Source organism: Botryllus schlosseri, chromosome 4 (genome assembly GCF_051294905.1).
Source record: "Botryllus schlosseri isolate E-star chromosome 4, Bs_hap1, whole genome shotgun sequence".
Lineage (NCBI taxonomy): Eukaryota > Metazoa > Chordata > Ascidiacea > Stolidobranchia > Styelidae > Botryllus > Botryllus schlosseri.
Window position 1 is genome coordinate 15,078,337 of NC_137239.1, and position 20,196 is coordinate 15,098,532.

The 20,196-nt window shown below is 39.6% G+C and overlaps 1 protein-coding gene across 1 annotated transcript; it reads left to right on the forward strand.

The window, feature by feature from the left end:
• Window positions 1-415: 415 nt before the first annotated feature.
• Window positions 416-19,364, forward strand: LOC145437997 (protein NLRC5-like). The gene is made up of 3 exons (XM_080315363.1): window positions 416-447; window positions 9,469-10,911; window positions 19,030-19,364. Exons 2-3 carry the CDS (start codon window positions 9,591-9,593, stop codon window positions 19,362-19,364), a joined length of 1,656 nt encoding a protein of 551 aa, XP_080171489.1. The 5' UTR covers window positions 416-447; window positions 9,469-9,590.
• Window positions 19,365-20,196: the final 832 nt, after the last annotated feature.

Sequence of the window (20,196 nt, forward strand, 5' to 3'; positions counted from 1 at the left end):
ACATTACGTCATCATGGCGGAAGGGGGTGAAGACAAAAATTCTGGTGACACAGTTTTGCCTTCATCATTATTACCCCGGGAAAGCAGTAAGTAAATACTTGAGTATTTGAGTTTCTATTTATTTCCTCAATATTATCCATATAAAATCATGTTCAAGTCATTGAAATATAATATTATCAGCGCATTGCACAATCTAGTACTAGTACGACATTCTGGGAAGTTTCCATAATCGCAATTTGATTTACAAATGCTTACAAATGATTATGCATCGGAACATCGGATCTATTACAATATTCTCGCGCGTCTCAGGTTCAGCAAGTTTGGCAGTGGGCGAAAACGTCAATCAACAGATCATAAACAGCTCGGTTACCGTTGTCGCGGGAGATCAGATTACCGTGAACAATATCACCATGAATTCTGGAATTGAAGCAGTTCCAACAGACCAACGTGAGTGTTTTACCAGGAACTTTTAGTGCAGCTTGTCAGACATGGGATGATTACTTCACGAATGTAATCCAGGGGTTCTCAATACGCGGCCCGTGGATGCTTATTTTGCGGCCCGCAGAATCATTGATTATGAAAGCAATCACTACTGATATTATACATACATGTCAATCTATATACATATTCATATTTAATTTAATAAATTTATTTTTATTTATTTATATTTATATTTACATTTTATTTTACATAAATATTAAGTTAGCTACTTAGCTCTGTCATCGCACCATGTCTGTTTTGTTTATTGTTGTATGACTCATTTTCGTTTCTTGATATGCTCGAGCTGAAATAGGTACTGTTTTGATAGTGGGTATTCGTCTGGATTCTGGTTTAAGAGAATCCTGCTGGGTAACCTAATACACTTCTAAAGAGTGCTACACTTACCGCCACTGACTTGAACGGATCGTGACGAGCAAAGGGAAATTAAACAAGCAGAACTGTGATTTCGACTCAGTGCGGAATAAAAAAATTAGCTTTCGCCGAGATAAATGGAAACCAGATGTGTTTTATTTGTCGTAGAACAGTTGTCTGTTATGGGTATTCATGGTGTTTGTCGACTACTATGGTCATTTACACCATGCCGATATTCTTTTTGTTTACCGCGACTGCCGACTTATAGCGCGACCCACCTCTAGGCTTTTGTAAGACACCGCTTACGCGGATGAGGTGGCGAGGAGGAGCCTAGGTAAACCTCCAACACTTAGATATCGGAATTCGGAAGTGGACCTCGGTCGGACTCGAACCCGCACCCATTAGTGTTGCAGCCGCGGATTATACCACTGTGCTATCTCGCCACTGATTTGAACAGTTGTCGTGACGAAGCGAGGAAGTTCAAAACGTCATCATTGACAGTTTCACTAGGAGCTCGGAAATACATATCCACCTCTTGTATAAATCGTTCCTAGATAAGTGTCAAGCCCAGCTATCCATATTTCGGGCATGGTTAAAATTGCGTTACAGAGGCATAGTTCAAAATTGCTTAGAATATTGCTAAAGCCAAGAAGTTAACTTGAGAAGATGGGTTTTGAGATACCTTTAGCAGACTGTACGAATTGCCTGTTTCCGGAATTTAGCAACAATGACTACATCACCTGGCAAATCTTGATGTTACAGTTGCCTGATTCAACCGTGTCGAAATGAGTAGCAACATTGTAGGTCGATCTTTTGTCGCAGTTTCTGAAACAAGTTGCCGTGTAGGCTACCTTAGCCTAGCATCGGGCGAATCCGCCGACTCCGCTGACATTAGGACTACATATAGCTAATAATCTGGGTGCATAAACAGAGATCCCGAAACCCCGGACTTCTTCTCATATCACTGTATTTTGTATGAGAGGTGGAGAGCTCAAAGTGACAATGGCCTCTGTGAAGTAAACAGTTACCGTAATTTGATACTTGTTCGCTCAGGCATTGAAATAGAGAGCTTCGCGGTGGAGGGTTGAAAGGTTGCTACCGGTTGCTACCAATCATAAGCATATTTAAAGATCAAAATCGGCGTGATTTATCGCACCGTTGGAAGATAGAATATTCACGAAAATAACAACAACTGCACACTTGCGAGCGCTGTGTATTAATACTTTAAAATGCATAAATATGTCCGTATACAACTGGTAAATACAGTGAATTTATTAGTAGCCCACGATTACATCATAATAAAGTTCTGCGACCCGCGGTATTTTTCCATGTTAAAATGCGGCCCGCTATACATGGGGAGTTGAGAACCCCTGATGTAATCGATTGCGATTACGATTACTCCTGAATCACGCAATTACGATTACGACTACACTGGAACAGTAATCGCATTACTCACAAATACATTCATTGGAACTTAACTTCTTGGAACTTAACTTTGAAGACATATTAGAAGAAACTATAACGATTGCAAGAACAATACATTTCTTTTTAAACAATAAGTCATTGTTTTTGTTACGTTATAATTTATCCACTGCCCACTGCTACACATCAAACTTCGAATTGCGGGGGGGGGGGAGTGAGCTCGAAGGAGACACAAAATAATTTTTTAAATTAATATAAGTTATATAGTATTTTCGAGAGATTTAATTGACTTGCAATTTTTCTTCGCAATTTATCGTCACTAGATATCTTGATTTTGAAATGGATACCCTCCCGCAAGAAAAAACATACGTAGTTCCGGCCAACATGCGACTCCACGAAGTGTGCTACCAAACAAAGACATTGGCGAAAATTTATTGTATGGGCTGAAACAGTACGTCGACACCCCCACCAAAAAGCTGTTGGTCTTTGGCCCCAAGCCCCCAACATGATCGTAAACCAAACTTCACAGCGAGCCTTTTTGCCACCAACAGAGAGGGGCGAGTAGTGAGGGCTACCTTTTTATACACCGGCCAATCAAATTTCACCACGTTTCCCTAATTGCCACGCCCACGGGACGCCCATTGCCACGTCACCGTAATTGCCACGCCTATATGACGCCCATTTCCACGTCTAGATATTCTAACGTTTTGTGAATTTCAATACCGATTTTCCATGTGTATTTGGCAATACGTATTGAATAACTTGCTTCTGAGAAATAAATATCATTCATTATACGTTAGATCAGTGCTTTTCAACCTTTTTGAGCTTCATTCGCACTATTTTTGTAAAATATATTTCATTCGCACAAACTAACCGAAAATTGTTACACAAAAAGTAGATGAAAATACATTTATTTGTTCAGATTTGCAACAAATTGGCTACTATGTATCTTGAGCTATCAAGTGTCTCATTAAAAAGGCTAGAATTTTTGCTCGTTTTGATTTCAGCAATTTCACTAAAACCCTTCTCGGCCAAACAAGTATTATGACTCGAGTCCGAGTCCAAGTCATTGTGTTGACTGCTCCGTTTCCAGTTAAAGTCTTGTTAAACCCACTTTTTATAACTGTTTGGCGATATCGAATGGTTCGCATTTATGATATACTAATTTTCCAGACTTTTAGCAGTTACTGGTCGCATTTTCAAGTACCACAACCAATAGACCAGTGGTTCCCAACCTTTTTGGCTTCGCAGACCTCTTTTGACCGTCACGAACCCTCGCGGACCCCCTCAAGTTGTAGTTCAATTTTAGCTCTATTATGGTCCAACCTTCATCTTTCTTGTGCCAATATGAACTGTGGGCTTGTGATTAACAGCAAAATAATGATTTTTCTTGAAGATAAGATCTTACTATTTATGTAGAAATTGGTGGACTTTTAGTATTACAAAGCTAATCTTGCTGCTGTATTTCTTGAAGTACGTGGTCGTGTCTAAAAAAATCCGCGTCTTCGTTTTGATATGACCGAATGCCGAAAACCATTTCCGCAAAGATAGATGAAGGCTACAGCAATATTAACGCATAACGCTTCCGACGATACTTTTGGTGTGATCGCAACATTTATGGCACCAAAATGAAGAAACACACATTTTATGAACATATCACGTCCAGCATCTCGCGCAAGGACGGGCAACATATCGACCGCGGGCCGGATTCGGCCTGCAGCCAGTTTCTTTACCGTCAAAGTGAAATCGTAATCTAAAAGTATAGACAACTTCTATGCTCCAAAGAATGGATCCACGTTTTCCAACCAGGAACAGACTGTCATGAAACGACTTGTTCTGTTCGGGTTTACATATATATTTACGAGCAAACAATTGAACATTAACAAGACAAGGCTGCATACCAATATAACTGGAGATATGAATTTCAAGGTTGGAGCGTAATGCTTTGATAGCAAACGAAAAACTCCTTGTTCATAAAAAAAGTCAGCCTTGTCGATAGGACATTCGCAATAGGAATGCGCCAAATCTGATAGCCGAGCTTTAAGAGCAGGTATATCATTGTCCGATTTATGACGAGTGTCAGCCGAAAATATTCGGGTTCATTTCAATATCAATAGACTATTCAATTGTGTATTAAAATTCTGTTCCTCCAAGAAGCTGTTCCTTGCATTGGGACAAATTATGGAAATACTTCGGAAATTTTTATTCCAAACGACTGTTCACTAATTGATGAGACTAACAACTTCAAATCGAGAAGGTTTCGCAGACATTACGAAGTCTCTCTAAACTGCAATATGTTTGTATCAGCAGGTTATTGGAAATTTGGCAATGAAAATGAATTTCCACACTACGATAGTCCATGTCGGACGATTATTATGATTATATTAGTCATGAGTAGGGCAATTTTTTTTGACATGTCAAAAAAAGTCAAAATTAGGTCAAAATTGTAACGTTAGGTCAAAATTTGTCAATATTGTTTACAAAGTCAAACATATCTTGACCTCTGCATTTCGTTTGTATCGTAGATTTTGCGCTGTCGGTGAACTTATCATTTGATATTTTACAGCTTGTAGCCTGCTTTATAAGCCTACCGTTGTAAACGGACCATCGTCTGCTCATTGTGAATCATAAATGGTCAAATGAAACAAATAGTGACATGGTTTTATGGTCAACGCACCGCAATATCCTAGCTGAAGCAAGACTGCTTGGACATTGCATGGTTCTTATATCAAGAAGCGCAAGCTGAAAAATTGTGATATAGACAACATTGTCAGAATGAAGCAACACGGTTTGTCACCAGCAGTGTGCACACAACTTGAGTGTTGTCAGCCAACAAATGCCGCTGTTGAACGTTCTTTCTCCGTTCTTGGCAAGCTACGTAGTAAGGACAGACACTTTCTACCCGAGAATGTAGGAAAGGATCTTTCGTTGTACTACAACAAATTTTAATTATTTCCACCAGAATACGTAATCTAACTACTGGAATTCTTCATAGGGCCAGATTTCGTTAAAATACTAGTTCTTCATGTAAAAATCTGTCAGTTTTTGAGCCAAAAACGTTTTTTCAGGCCAATCTACTTAATAAAGACAGACAGTTCCAACCAGAAATGAAGATAAGTAGTACAATTTTACCATTATATGCGAAAACACCTAATTTGCATACGTGAGGTCAAAATTTGGTCAAATTTCTGTTTTTTTAGGTCAAAAAAGGTCAAAATTTAGATTTTTTAGGTCAAAATCTTACGTTTTTTAGGTCAAAAAAAATTGCCCTAGTCATGAGGTTTTGCAGTTGTGCTGCGAAAATGCCTCATGCTTTCTCAAATTAAAAAAATGAAGTAAAAACTAGCTTATCAACCATTTTAAAAATTTAGAGGTCTCTCGGACACCCTGAAATTGGTTCGCACACCCCCGGTTGAGAACCGCTGCAATTGACGAGATCCCAATAGTGTGGTTACTTTACTATTCTTCTAAATTACAATGAAATGTCGGTCTAAGCCGTCTGAGTCTCAAGTAATATGACTTGGTTCGAGTCATGATCAATGACTCGAGTCCAAGTCGAGTCAATACACCGATTTACTCGAGACGAGTCAAGTCATTTCTGTATTTTGAGAAAATGACTCGAGTCAAGTCGAGTCATCAGGAAATCGTGACTCGAGTCAGACTCGAGTCAAGTCATGAATCGAGTCATTACAACTCTGGATCACCGATCCGCAACATTTGTTTTGAAGTTTTACCGGTCCGCGAGGTCGAAAAGCTTGAGAACCTATGTGGCACAGTGCATGCATAGTAAATGAGTAAATGCTTATTATACAAGCTTATCGTTTTGACGAACTTACACGTATGACAAGTTACCAGCGATAGTTATGTTTTAGTATTACCGGAAATCGATTACGCAAATTAAAGTATGCTCGTGGTGATGTCATTCTATTTTGCGATGTTACTGTTGCACCATCATGCCATAACCATCGCTAATCATTAGGCTCCGGACTTAACGGCAATATCTCCAAATGATTGTACATTGAGCAGCTAAAGCCTGCGAGGACCGGGACGCGACAGTTTTCAGGCTAGCAACGATGTCTTGTGCGTAAGTGGGCCTGTTGCAGATGTGACTATTTAGGCCAGCCATGATATCTTGCGCACCTGGCCTGCTGTAGATGCAATTTTCCAGGCCTGTTGTTGACGCGATTAATCAGGCCAGCAAATATCGCGCGCGTGCAGCAATCAAAGACCTGATTTCGTTCGCGTACAAACGGCAAACCCACTCAGCAGGAGAACGCATTCCGTTGCGCAGCGCAGACGAATATCGCTAAATGACAAAAGGTTTCCGCTAATAGGCACCTGCCTATGCCTAATGTAGCCATGCATAATGTAGACCCACCCGATTTTAGGACAAGGTATTGTTTGTTTGTTTTGGGGTATTCATGGTGTTTGTCAACTTCTATGGTCATTTACACCAGGCCGATATTTTTCGTATTTTCCGTAACTGCCGACTTATAGCACGGCCCACCTCTAGGCTTTTGTAAGACACCGCTGACGCGGATGAGATGGCGAGGAGGGAACTAGGTAAACCTCCAACGCTTAGGTATCGGAATTCGGAAGTCGACCTCGCTCGGACTTGAACCCGCACCTATTGGTGTTGCAGCCCTAGGGTTACCCTAGGACAAGGGATGACTTGTCATATACCTGTAATTGTTCTTTTGATTTTCCGTTGATATTTTTGTTGTGGCAACAGTTACAAATAAATCATATTTCTTTCGCTGTTACCATAGAAATACAATCCATGAGTTATTGAGTTGAGTTGAGTTGAGTTATTTTGTTAAAAAAGGGAAGTCATTATTGTTTGTTGATGTTGTTGTCCTTGGTATTCATGAGTCATGATGTTTCGACTACTTGGGTAATTCTACACCAAGCCAATATCATTTTGTATGATTTCTGGTTTTAATTAAGTTTTTTGTGTGTTGTATATGCTATCATAATTTTGATTTCTACTTTTTAGAAGTAGGCCTACTAAATGCATCAATTCAATCGTCCGATGATAGTAGGTCGTTCATTCATTGGAAGTTTCGATTTCTATATATATATATGTATGTATTCTATGTATTCTATCAACTACATTGTTTAGCCACTCAAGTGTTCCATGAGCTCGTGGTCCTCATTAGGGCTGGGCACAATGATTCGAGTACTCGAATCTGAATCGAGTAATTATTTTCATGATTCGAGCCGAGTAGCAAAAGACGATTTTTTCGAGTACTGGAATTATATGCTCCTCGCTACTGAAAGTTATTTTATCAACGAGAATTATGGTTTTGATACTATTTTCCACTGCGGCAGCCCTGAAACCTTGATTTACCGTATCGCAGCATACGAAACATAGTACAAAGCTACTAAGGTTACTGGAAAAAGACATTTCCTAAGTCATGATCCTCCCACGACATTGTCACAAAGTGCAATGAAAGCGGTAGGGTCGGAGAAATACCAAAGTATCTTCAATGTGATGGATATCAGGCAATATATTCTTTGCGGTGGCATAAAAGGTACATATTTGAACTTTGACATACTATATTTTGCTGTGACGTCATAATGAGTGATACTCGAATACTCGACTCGACTCGAAGCATAATACGTGATTCAGAATCGAATCACTCAGGTACTCGATTTTGCCCAGCCCTAGTCCTCATCCAGGGTTGTAACCAAGTCACAAGGAACCTAATCAAAAGTCATTTTGTACTTTTGTATTTTTGACTCGAGTCGAGTCGAGTCACCAAAAAATCACGTCTCAAGTCATTACAGCCCGGTCCTCGTTCTTTGAAGAGTATAAACTTTTGCTATTGTGTTGTTATTACTTAGACACTTGAAACTTGCATCTTGAATTTTGCGATTGCCTGCTGATTTTATGATTGATTTTATGATTGAATTTATAGTATAATAATAGTTACATTTTAAAGATTTCATTTATCATTTTCGAGTCTAATTAAATACAGTTTGAAACAGTCGGGCTGGCCTAGGCTGCGTTTATATAGATATGGGGCCCTTGGAAGTTTCACGAGGGGCGTCGCTAATCCTAGAGCCACCCCTGGGCACAATACATACTATGTACAATGTACATTGCACCGCTTGCATGGTTGCATATTAAACATCCTAATCTCCACTTCTCTGTATACTATGCCATTCGTCAAAAAATGTTTGAAAGCTGGCCCACATTGGCTATATTATTCGCCACCATAATAGAACTAAAACACCTATCACACAGCGGGGATTGGATTTCGCGACGCGAGTGGAACAGCGGGTGGCCATAATGTGCCCAAGATTTCTAGCACGATCCACCAGGGTCGTATCTGCCGCAACCCAAACCCCTGATTAGGGTAGTGCGAAGGGTCCAACATTATTTCATTGGTCGTTTGTTGAAGGATATTTATTAAATTTTAGGCTTTTCGCCGCTCTCAGTGCGTTTTCGTGAGTGCCCAGATCAGGGGTGGCCAAACTTTTCGCTATTCACGGCCGCATTTCCAATACCTGAAATCACGAGTGGTGATCGGTCATGTTATGAACAGTGGCTGGTATTAGTCATCGGCGCACAGAAATTTTTGGGAATCACTTATGAATTTTCTCATTAATATTAAAAATTTCACATATTCCTATCAGACATTCATTTTTTCTCGGTCCATGTGTTCATATTAACCACTAGAGTTGATGGAGGGGGTGTTTTCGAAAATTTAGGGCATGTTATAAATGATGATGGATCTTCGCGTGGGCCATTGTTATTAGTCACTTTGTTGCATGCTGTTATTTCTTGAGTTCCCATTAGGATTGTCGCTGGAGGGGAAATATATTGGAATCACCAAAACGTACCAGAAAGAAATTTCATTCGTGAGGAACAAACGATTCCAATTTGGTATTTCTATATGGGGTGCATCATCTTCCTCTTTTGTTCACATCTATTCTGTGTGGCTCAGATTGAAAATGGCGCTACTATATCAAATTAGAAGAACGAAGTTGCACTGAAGTGTGCGCAACGCGAAGAAAATTCCAAGAATAATTATCATCTTTCAAAAATTCACAATATAAATCTCTATATCTTTCTTATATACCTAGGCCCTAGGTTATATAAAATATTACCAAAAAGTGGTAACAGCTTTTGTCTGATCTTTTCTATTCATAAAATATACAGGATAAAAAAATATTGCTATCTTCCAGAAAAAGCTTCAGCCCTGATAAAATGCATAAACGACAATGCGTACCAAAAGACGGCGGACAAAATTCTCGAAGACATCGGCGCTGACGACCTCAGCAAACCTGATTTCCAAGTACATCCCCAGATGAGAAGGGTCACCAAGTCAGAATATTTCAAAGGCAATTATGAAGAGGTGCATGGAATGGAAGTCGCAGTAAAAAGAAAATTATTCTTCTGGAAAAAGAAAGAGGTGATGAAAAATGAGTTCAGAAAAGAGTTTGGATTCCTCCGACAAAAAGTTGACGACAACAAATTCATCGGGCTAGATAAAGTTTTAGAACAATGCATCAACGAGAAAAGTTCTATCACCGCCATAGTGGCATCTGCGGGATCTGGGAAAACCACTCTCATGCGTAGAATCGCTAAAAATACTGTAGGCGATTCACTTGCGAATACAGAAACCATTGCAAGCCCCTCTCAGTTCAAGTACAAATTGATACGGTATATAGAAATAAAAGGCATGCAATATGAAGGAATCATCAAGCCATCCCATTTTCTTTTCGATGGCCTCTTTCAGAACGAGATCGACGAGGATTATGCGTATTGGTGGTTGCTCGAACATCAATCAGAAGCAGTTTTATTTTTCGACGGCTTGGATCAGGCTACTTGGAAAATCAAAAGAGATGGTGACGAGGACATAAATCCTTATAGTAAAGCCAAAGCAGCAACGATCATGTACAACATCCTCTCACGTAATCTGCTCGCTGATACAAAGATCGTCATCTCTTCCCGAGAATTCCAAGTCTCGGATTTGCCCGTGGAAGCTCGACCTGCCGACATCATCACACTTTCTGGTCTAACCCTAGATGACGCAAAGAAGCTTTTTGTGTTTCTAATACATCAGCATGGGGATGAAGCATGGGCGAGGATAGAAACGATGTCACCAAGGCTGGCCAATTTAGTTTCCATACCCGTTTTTCTGGTCTTGACCGCTGTGATAATGGCCAAGAATCCGAACGAACCTCCTCCTAAGACAGTCACAAGACTCTACCAAAAAATTATATCCATTCTAAGTAGCGTGAAAAACATTAGAAATGCTGATGCTATCGCCGAAGTTATCAATAAATTGAAAGCGATGGCATATCGTGGCATGAAAGAAGGGAGAGTGACATTCTCTGAAAATGATTTGAGGATCTCTGGACTTTTAAAAGAAGAAGTTCAAGATCTCATGATGAAGATTCCAGGAAATAACCTCCTCAGTTGCAAGCTGTTGGACGGCAGTTTCATTTTCTACTTCTGCCACCAAAGTCTCCAGGAATTCCTCGCAGCGGGCTTTGTAGTCGAAATGACGCTTACAAAGTTCATGAGCTTCAACTCTAAACACTTGCATAAAGAGCGATGGTCGGTCGTCCGCAGATTCGTGTGTGGCATCATTTACGACGAAACGCCGGATAACCTTCATAAAGGTAGGCTTACCATATTTTGGAAATCTAAAAAGAGGACACTTTTTCAGAAATTTGCAACTTGCAAAACCGGAGTAGAATTCTGAATTTTTCCCACTTTGTGATCGGTTGACTAAAAAAAAAGGTCATCTTTCCCGCTCAGAGCTCAAAATACCGTTTTTCACTCCACATTGCCAGGTAGATGACTAAAAAAAAAAGTCATATTTTCGCACAGAGCTAAAATCACCGTTTTTCACTCCGAAATACCCGCCGGATCGTCATTTCTGTGCTAATTTGCGGCATATCACTCGCAATTTGCTCTAAATCTGACCTAAATTTTCAAAAAAGAGGACAAAATCTCAAAAAAGAGGACAAAAGGGCGTCCTCCGAGGACACTTTCAAAAAAAGTCAAAAAAGAGGACAAATCCTCTTAAAAGAGGACGTATGGTAAGCCTACATAAAGGTGGGTCTCATCGGAGAATATAGTTTTTCGTATTCCCTCTACTTTCAAGACTTTGAAAGCTGTAAAACGGATAGTTATGAAACATATGTTACCGTAGTAGCCTAATGATTATTCCGATGCATTCGCTTGATTCACTGCAGAAGGATCATATTTATCTCCTGAATAGATTTACCGAGAACATTATTGATTCAATTTCAAGGCGGATAAAATGCAGTATAACCGTATTGGTCAGTTGTGAATTGTGAAACCCGCAAAACAAAATTATAGTGATATTTTCACTGACATATTTTATGACTATGTCAGATTTTCCTATTTTTTTGGCAGTATACTACATAACTCTTTCAACAAACTGACGTTGATGCCTGTCATTCCCGCGAAATAGCACTGATAAGTCTAACGGTGAGATCACATCTTGGATTGCCGACATTCACTTGCGAGCTACAACGAAAGACGCTTGCGAGTTACTTGCAAAATCATATGATAAAATATGAGTCCATAACAAAACTTTCATTAAACACAAGACTGTGAATTATCCGTCTCTAGGAGCGAATATGGTCTTTTCATATATTAAATATCAGAGTGATTCAATTGTGAGCTGAGTATTAGGCTTTGAGTCCAGTTTACTAACTGTTATCGTTCATTGTTCCGAACAATCGCTCGACGCAATTGGCCATTTGTTTGTGTTTATTTTGAGGTATTCATGGTGTATGGCGACTACTATGGTAATTTACACCAGACCGATATCCTTTATATTTATTCCTTAACTGCAGACTTATAGCATTGCCCAAGTCTAGACTTTTTGTAAGACTTCACTGCGCGGATGAGGTGGCGAGGTGGAGCCTAAATAACCTCCAACACTTAGGTGTAGGATTCTGAAGTCCACCTTGGTCAATGGTCGGACACATTGGTGTTGCAGCCGCGGAATATACAACTTCGGTATCTCGTCGTACCAATGTATAATTGTTATTGTCATTTTGTAGTGGCAGTCCGATTGCTCGAACAATGCCAATGGCATGACTATCGGTGCTATTCAAGGTGGATTCATTGCCCTGGCAGGTCTTTAATTTACATTTTTGGGATCTGTTATCGATTAAGATCTGTTGTAATTAATGGTAACGCTTGGGAGTACTGATTATTGTGTTTTTGCGCTTCTCAGTTGCAAATTACATTGTGGATTCCAGTGTAACGACTGGAGTTGCGTATCGATTCATGAGTTGGTTAAGTCTAGTCGAGTATTCAAGTGTCACCCATAGCATAACTACTAGCTGTATGATACGCAAAGCCACAAGGAAAATAGTACTTCTTCTATACCACCTCAACATAATTTGGTATTTTCGATCATATCAACCACACTGGACTTAGTGACGGTGCTGTAGTTTTATAACGGCCTCCAAGAAATATCATGCCGATAGCGTGCGTAACTTCGAATTACTATAGCCTACTTCGTTTTGAATGTTGTGATATCAGCACTTGAGGTTTCAAGGGTTCCAAGTTTCGATAAAAAAGCATCGAAACTATAATTATCGATGATAATATAACTCTCACTGCAAAGAGGCATATAATTTAGAAAGTTGTGTATTTTATATATGTGCAAAATCGAAAATATGCTCATATTTTTCATGACCTTACAGCGAGGGTGTCATGGCTTTAAACATGTCCGTTTCGAAAAGTGAGCTAAACACTACTTCTATGGCTTTGCGAGAAATGGAATCGAACAAAGGTAGTTACAAAATTCGGATGGCGGCTAGTATAGGCTTACCATATTTTGGAAATCTAAAAAGAGGACACTTTTTCATAAATCTCCAACTTTCAAAATCGGAGTAGAATTCTCAAAAACCGGTTAATTTTTCCCACTTTGTGACTGGTTAACTAAAAAAAAAAAAAAAAAAAGGGTCATCTCTTCCGCTCAGAACTCAAAATACCGTTTTTCTCCCCACATTGCCAGGTGGTTGACTACAAAAAAAAAAAGGTCATCTTTTCGCTCAGAGCTAAAATCACCGTTTTTCACCCGTCGGAGCTTCACGTCTGTGCTAATATGTGGCATATCACTCGCAATTTACTCTAAATCTGCTCTAAATCCTAAAAAAGAGGACAAAAGGGCGTCCTCCGAGGACACTTTCAAAAAAGTCAAAAAAGAGGACAAATCCTCTTAAAAGAGGACGTATGGTAAGCCTAGGCTAGTATGATTGCAAGTTTGATTTCTCCAACATATTTCAAAATCATAAACAAGTATCTATTGACCGACTATACTGTATCTTGCTGAACTGGTAGTTGTTAGGGCTGGGCAAAATAGAGTACCTGAGTGATTCGATTCTTAATCATGTATTATGCTTCGAGTCGAGTCGAGTAATCGAGTATCACTTATTATGAAGTCAGAACAGAATGTAACACATCAGAGTTCAAATGTAGCGGTTAGGCCACCGCAGAGAATATGATGCCTGTTTTCCATCTGTAAATGATACTTTGGTATTTTTTCGATCATACCGATTTCATTCCACTTGGTGACAATGTTGTGGGAGGATCATGACTTCGAAAATGTGCTGCGTCCAGTATCCTACGTAGCTTTGTACTAAATCAGGGTTGGCCAACCTTTTCCGTCAAAGGGCCACATTCGATTGACAAACTATTGCGCGGGCCACTAGCCGCGCGAAGCACGAAAATTTTTTGTAGTTCATAAGTCAATAATATTGTCATTTGACTATGTTGCGGGCCTGCTGCATATCGCTGGGGTCAGTTTGCGAGGACTGGGCTATTCGGCGCCTGGACACTTACGATAAGCATGTATTGTACGCATACAACTTTGTTACAAGAACTATGATATTTCTGTAAGTACTATAGTTGTGTGGCGGATTATTTGAATACTTAGATGTGTGACCGTTCGTGTAAAAAAGTTCAAAACAAATTTTCTGTGTCTTGGTTGTTGGAAATAACTATTTGGTATGACATTAGTTGAGTGTGTGACAAATCGTATCTGTCGAGGTTGAATGCTTAACCATATCGAAATGAATCCAGAGCACATGAAGTATACATTGATCACAATAGAATCGATGAGAATGTTAACAAGCACGTAGAGTGTGTTTGTTTAAAAATCATTTCCAATGCGGCTACTGCGATCGGTATTAATTTCATGTCATACAAAAAATATGGAACCATTGTACAGTTTCGTTTTACGAGAATATTGAGTAAAGTTGATTATTTTTTTGTGCGAGGGAAATATCTTGTGTTGATATTGCACACTGGTTTCGTTACCCAAGTGAGTGAAAATTGTTTTTGGCAGGACAGATATGATTTGTATTTAGAAAAAACGACCCACACCGATTAAGCGACGCTGTTTAATATCCAATGAGCGAGTGAAATATTTCTTAGGGGTTTGATTTAGCTAGTTAATTGTCGGCGATTCAATCACATACAAGTAAACAAAATATTGAATGAAGACCCGCACCTCGGTTTCATTACCAAGCGAGTGAAAATTATTTTCTGTTGGATGGCTATGATTTGCATTTAGAAAAAAAACGATCTACACCGATTAAGCGAGGCTGTTTAATATCATAATCTGATGAGTGAAATTTCTGAGGGGTTTGATTTAGCGAGTTAATTGTCGGTTATTCAATCACATACAAGTAAAGTATTTAGTGAGTGAGTATTGAGATGACATTTACTTTGACGAATGATAATGGGAAAAATTTCCAATTTCTCTCATCGTGTGTGTTGCACAAATAGTTCTAGTATGCATTCAGTGAACATCATACAAATTGACAACAACTTTCATTAGTTTGGTTAGATGATGACAATTATTCTGGAGGTTCAAATCGATATCCCTACTATGAACAACAATACAAATACATTTTTTTTGTAGATTTCAGTGTAGCATATACTTCGATTTTATTATTGGTATCAGTTTTGTATTAACCAAGATCGGTTGAATAGGATCCATCCAGTAAAGATATTCCAATTGCTTCTGCACTGATCAAAGTCTTAGAGTGTAACCTCGTAATGTTTTACATTTCACGCATTCGACAGAGAGTGTGAACAGAGTTTAACACGGATTAAATGATGTCGTCCGGGGTCCAAAGTGATTTTTCGTACTGTGTAAGGTGTGTAAGGGTAGTGAAAAGTTTGTTGTTGTCATAATAACCTTTACCACAATGCAAGGTCTAATTACCGTTAATAATTTATTAATCAAGTCATGATCGACGATTACAAAATCTCATATGTCAAATCAATGTGTCAATCCTTATGTTTACATCATGATAATTTTCAATATAACGCCTGCGTTCGATTGTAAGAAATGAATTCTCAACTACGTTGGTCAGACTTTCAAATCTCGTATACTCAAACATATTATGTTAATCTCAAGTCGCCAGCACCGAGAAGTAATTATTTTATGTTACAGAGTATACCGAGTAGTAATTACTTTTACAGTTGAACAAAAAGACGAATTGGAGGTGTATGACTACAACCGAACTTGTTATGGATTTTAGATTGTAGCGATTGTGTGTACTCGCGTAATCTTGTCTACTTTCCATACGGATACTGTTGGGTTAATTGGGCGAGTTACAAACGGATTTATTTGACAAGGTGTTCCTTGTTGTCTCTTTGGAGTATATGGCAAGATGTTAAAATGTCGAGTCGTAATACTATTTCCGTTAACTCAATTGCAACAAAAAATAACCAGATAGCTTGTTCAAGGTCTCGACAAAGTAGATTGAAATATTCCGATTTAATTCATCGCGTCGCAACTCGATCGCGGTATGCACAAGTGGTTGCCAAGTTAGAAATATTTACAACAGGTGTTATTTCATTCATTGATTCTATTGTGTGTAGTAACACATTAAAATATCGCGATAGTATTTACTGAAACTCTATTTGATAAACGGAAAACTCAGTTGTGAATAGAGTTGTAAGTTTCAAGGATTGTTGCAAAGTATGATCTTGAAATGTGACTGGCTCAAAGTTGGTAGTCATGTTTGTCAATATATTTCAATTCAGATTATGTCAAAGTCCAAATATTTCATTTTGGATTATCTGGATTTACCTTTAGTACATCCCGCGAATGGATTCCGACACCGCGCTATAACATTTTTGATAATAATGACTCGAGGATTTTCATGATAGAGTTGACGAGAGATAAGATGTGTGTTTTTGTTAAGGGTTTGATTTCAAGTTGATAAAGACAATAACTGTGTAATGCACGTACTTGTGATTCTTGATTCTTGTAGAGTTATAGTTGGTATTGATTCTATAGGTGTGATACAGCGGCGTGGAATGTGCGAATAATCCGATGCGGCCGAATGTTGGCGTCAGTAATATTCAGGTTACGGTCGAATCAAAAGATCACGAAAAGATTTCTCAAAATAATTAGAATTGTACCGAATTAACACATCCAGATACGAATCAACTTGAGTTGTGTAGTGAGTTTCATTTCAAGTTGACAAATTACCGCATTGATTGAATATTCTCATGGATCTTATCACGCAACTAAAGTCAACCACTATTCGAGAGGCGTGAAAACATATAGCGATCGCGGGCAAGTGGCAAATTGTTGGTTTTCGAATCATCGTCTGCGACGGTTCTGTGACAAACTAATTACTAAAATTTCACCTCGTGAGCGATCGGTATGCCTGTAACACCAAGTCACGAAAGATGGCTACGTCTGAGGCATTATCATGTCAGCAATCGCGGGGTTTGTAATATATTTCACACCTATTTGAAGTGTTAGTTTGTGAGCGTGGATATTGTTGATATTCGAATCACCGTCTACGCCGGTTCTGTGGTAAACTATTTACCAAAATATTACCTTACAAGTGATTCCTAAATTTAGCAAACTATTTCACACCCTTTTTGCTGAAAGTACGACATGTCGCTCGCGGCCTATACCCGGAAGTACGAATCACCGCCGCGCCCATAAGAATAACGATATATCATCGTTGCACTCACCGGGCCATTATCTTGTCAGCGATTGCGGGGTTTTGCAAACTATTTCACACATTTTGAAGTGTTAGTTTGTGAACGCGGTTATTGTTGATATTCGAATCGCCGTCTACGCCGGCTCTGTGGTAAACTAATTACCAAAATATTACCTTGGAAGTGATTCCTAGATTTAGCAAACTATTTCGCACTGACTGGAATAGTGTAATAATCGATAGTAGCCCGCGGTTGGCCGGGAAACAATTCAGCGCGCAGGTCATTCGAAATATAGGTCGCACGCACTGCGTAATCCTATTGCACAACAAGCCACGTTTCCGTTTGTGTGGTTATTGTTGGTGACTCGTACATATTCAACACCGTGCGAGAGATGCCTATACTCGAAAGTACGAATCACCGCCACACCCATAAGAACACATGGTGAATCAGTAGAGACCCTGTAATAATACACGACAGACGAATCACCGCCACAGCCTATACCTGAAATTACGACTTACCAACACGAGTATTTCAATACGATTCACCGCCGCAGCCTATACCAACAACATTAATTCACTAAGACACAAGAATCCGTGGGCACATCATCGCCACAGCATATATCTGAAAGGGTACCATCATCACCACATAGGCACATCATCACCACATGGGGTCTGAAAGGGTACCATCATCACCACGAGTTTTCACGGCACATCATCACCGCAGCCTATATCAGAAAGGGTACCATCATCACCGCATCCATAAGAACACATGGCACATCACCACCACAAGGGGGGTCTAAAAGTACGAGTCACCACCCCGGGTTTTCAGGCACATCACCGCCGCACCCATAAGAACCCCTGCCTCCTCGCCAACGATCTACTATACTACTATCGTCCTTTGCTACTCGATTTGAATCATTAAAATTAATACTCGATTCTAATTCGAGTACTCGAATCATTGTACCCAGCCCTATTCATGATAAAAGCGGCCAATAAGATCGGGAATTGCATATATATTGCTGTCAATTTCTTGTCCTCTCTGCTCCGCACGTTATCAGATTTACCGGAAACTGTAGGGCCCGTAAATAATAATTAAACATCTTCGGGCAGACGGAACCGTTGGTATGACTTCGTTACATGATGTGACGTGACGTGACCTCCTGTCTGCTATATCAAAAACTACAGAATAGCCCAAACGTACTAAACTAAAAGACGCAGCCGATTTCAAATTGGTATTTCTTCACTGGCATATAATTTTTCCCTGCGGGATGGTATTTGTCTTCTCAGGTTCAGATTGCCAAGACAGGAACATTTGGCGCCAGTCATTTAGGCTCCTATTGACAATTAAACCTATCTGTATTTTGTATATATAGCAAAGTTTTCGGACAGCGTGAGGGCAGTCCTTTTCGGCACAAGTTTTCGCGCTGCCGATCGTTCCGGCACACTTCTTTGAGACGCATGTAATATGTCCTAAATCTTTATATGTCTTGGTGCGTCGTGGCGCGGTAATGGCCAACGCCGATATGTCTATTTCTATAAATCTTGTGTGTTTTTTCTTGGAGGAAGAGTACAAATATTCAAGATGTTTGGTAGCTTGACATCGCGCCCAGCGCGAAATTTTTTTGAAAAAGTTGCATAAATTTTTAAAAAATACTCTATAATTTATGCTAATTCACGAAATAATTTTGGGCCCCCTTCGAGCTCGGGCCCCCCCAATCGGGGGGTTTGGGGTGCGGCAGTTACGGTATTGAGTGACGTGCATTATTTGTCTAACAGTCTCAAATCGGTCTCTGAAAACACGATTTCTCACTGGATCGATTCGTTCGGATCTCAAGGAGAATGAGGACAAGCACTTTCGCATGGAACTTTATTCAGCAATCTATGAATCAGGAGACGACGATCTTATGAGACAAATTTCCGATATCAACGCATCTGGCATCTCATTGAGTCGCGATGAGGCTCATATCGTTGGGTCGCTTGCAGCAAGGAGTGGAAATCTGAAAGGCTTGAGTTTGTCCAACTGCAGTATCGACGATAAGATTTTGGCGATCATTACGGGGTCCTTGAAAGAAAGAACACTAGTGAGTTTAAGCAGAAAACACTTTAATTGATATGTCACTCGGTGGGTATATTGCAAGTCACATGTCTGGCCGGAGTGATTGCCATATCCATTAAGGCAGTGCTTTTCAACCTGTGTGACGGTTCGCACTCGTGCGAATGAAAAAATATGCAGTGCGAATGACGAACATGGTGCGAACGCTGCGAATGAAATTTACGGATGAGTGCGAATGACGAACATGGTGCAAACGGTGCGAATGAAAATCCCGGATGAGTGCGAATGAAAATCGTGAATAATAAATGTTAATTTTTCTGACCTGGAATAATTCAAATAAACCTAGTAGAAAATTCAAGGGTAGTATAACTTTCGTTGTTGTTTAACATACGACGCACCACTAGTCGTACTCTCACACGCCCTAGTGAACTAATATTTTTGCACTATAATTATTACGTAACCAAAAGCCTGGTTTCGAAGCTGATGTAGTGCCAGACATACTATAGATAACTAAGGTATTCGGTTGACCTTAGATATCTATAGACATACAGTATATATCAGCCCGTCTGAGCCTGCGGCAGGCTAGACAAATGATGTCACATTGACTTTACGCTTACTTTCGCTAAACAATTATCATATATCAATTACTGCGAGGCACGAGGATAGTAGTAAATACCATCATTACAGACTCCCATTTGCAAGTTAATGTAACGTAAATTTTATCCCTTCAAGGATTATTAAAGTACGGACCGCAAAGGGCATAATTTTGGGTCGAAACGGTGCCCGAGCTGTCTGTTAATATGTATGTAATGTTTGTTGAATTGATTGCAAAAATCCTGCGATAGTTTTTACAAATCCAGGGTGTTGGTTTGTGGAGTGAATAAGCGAGA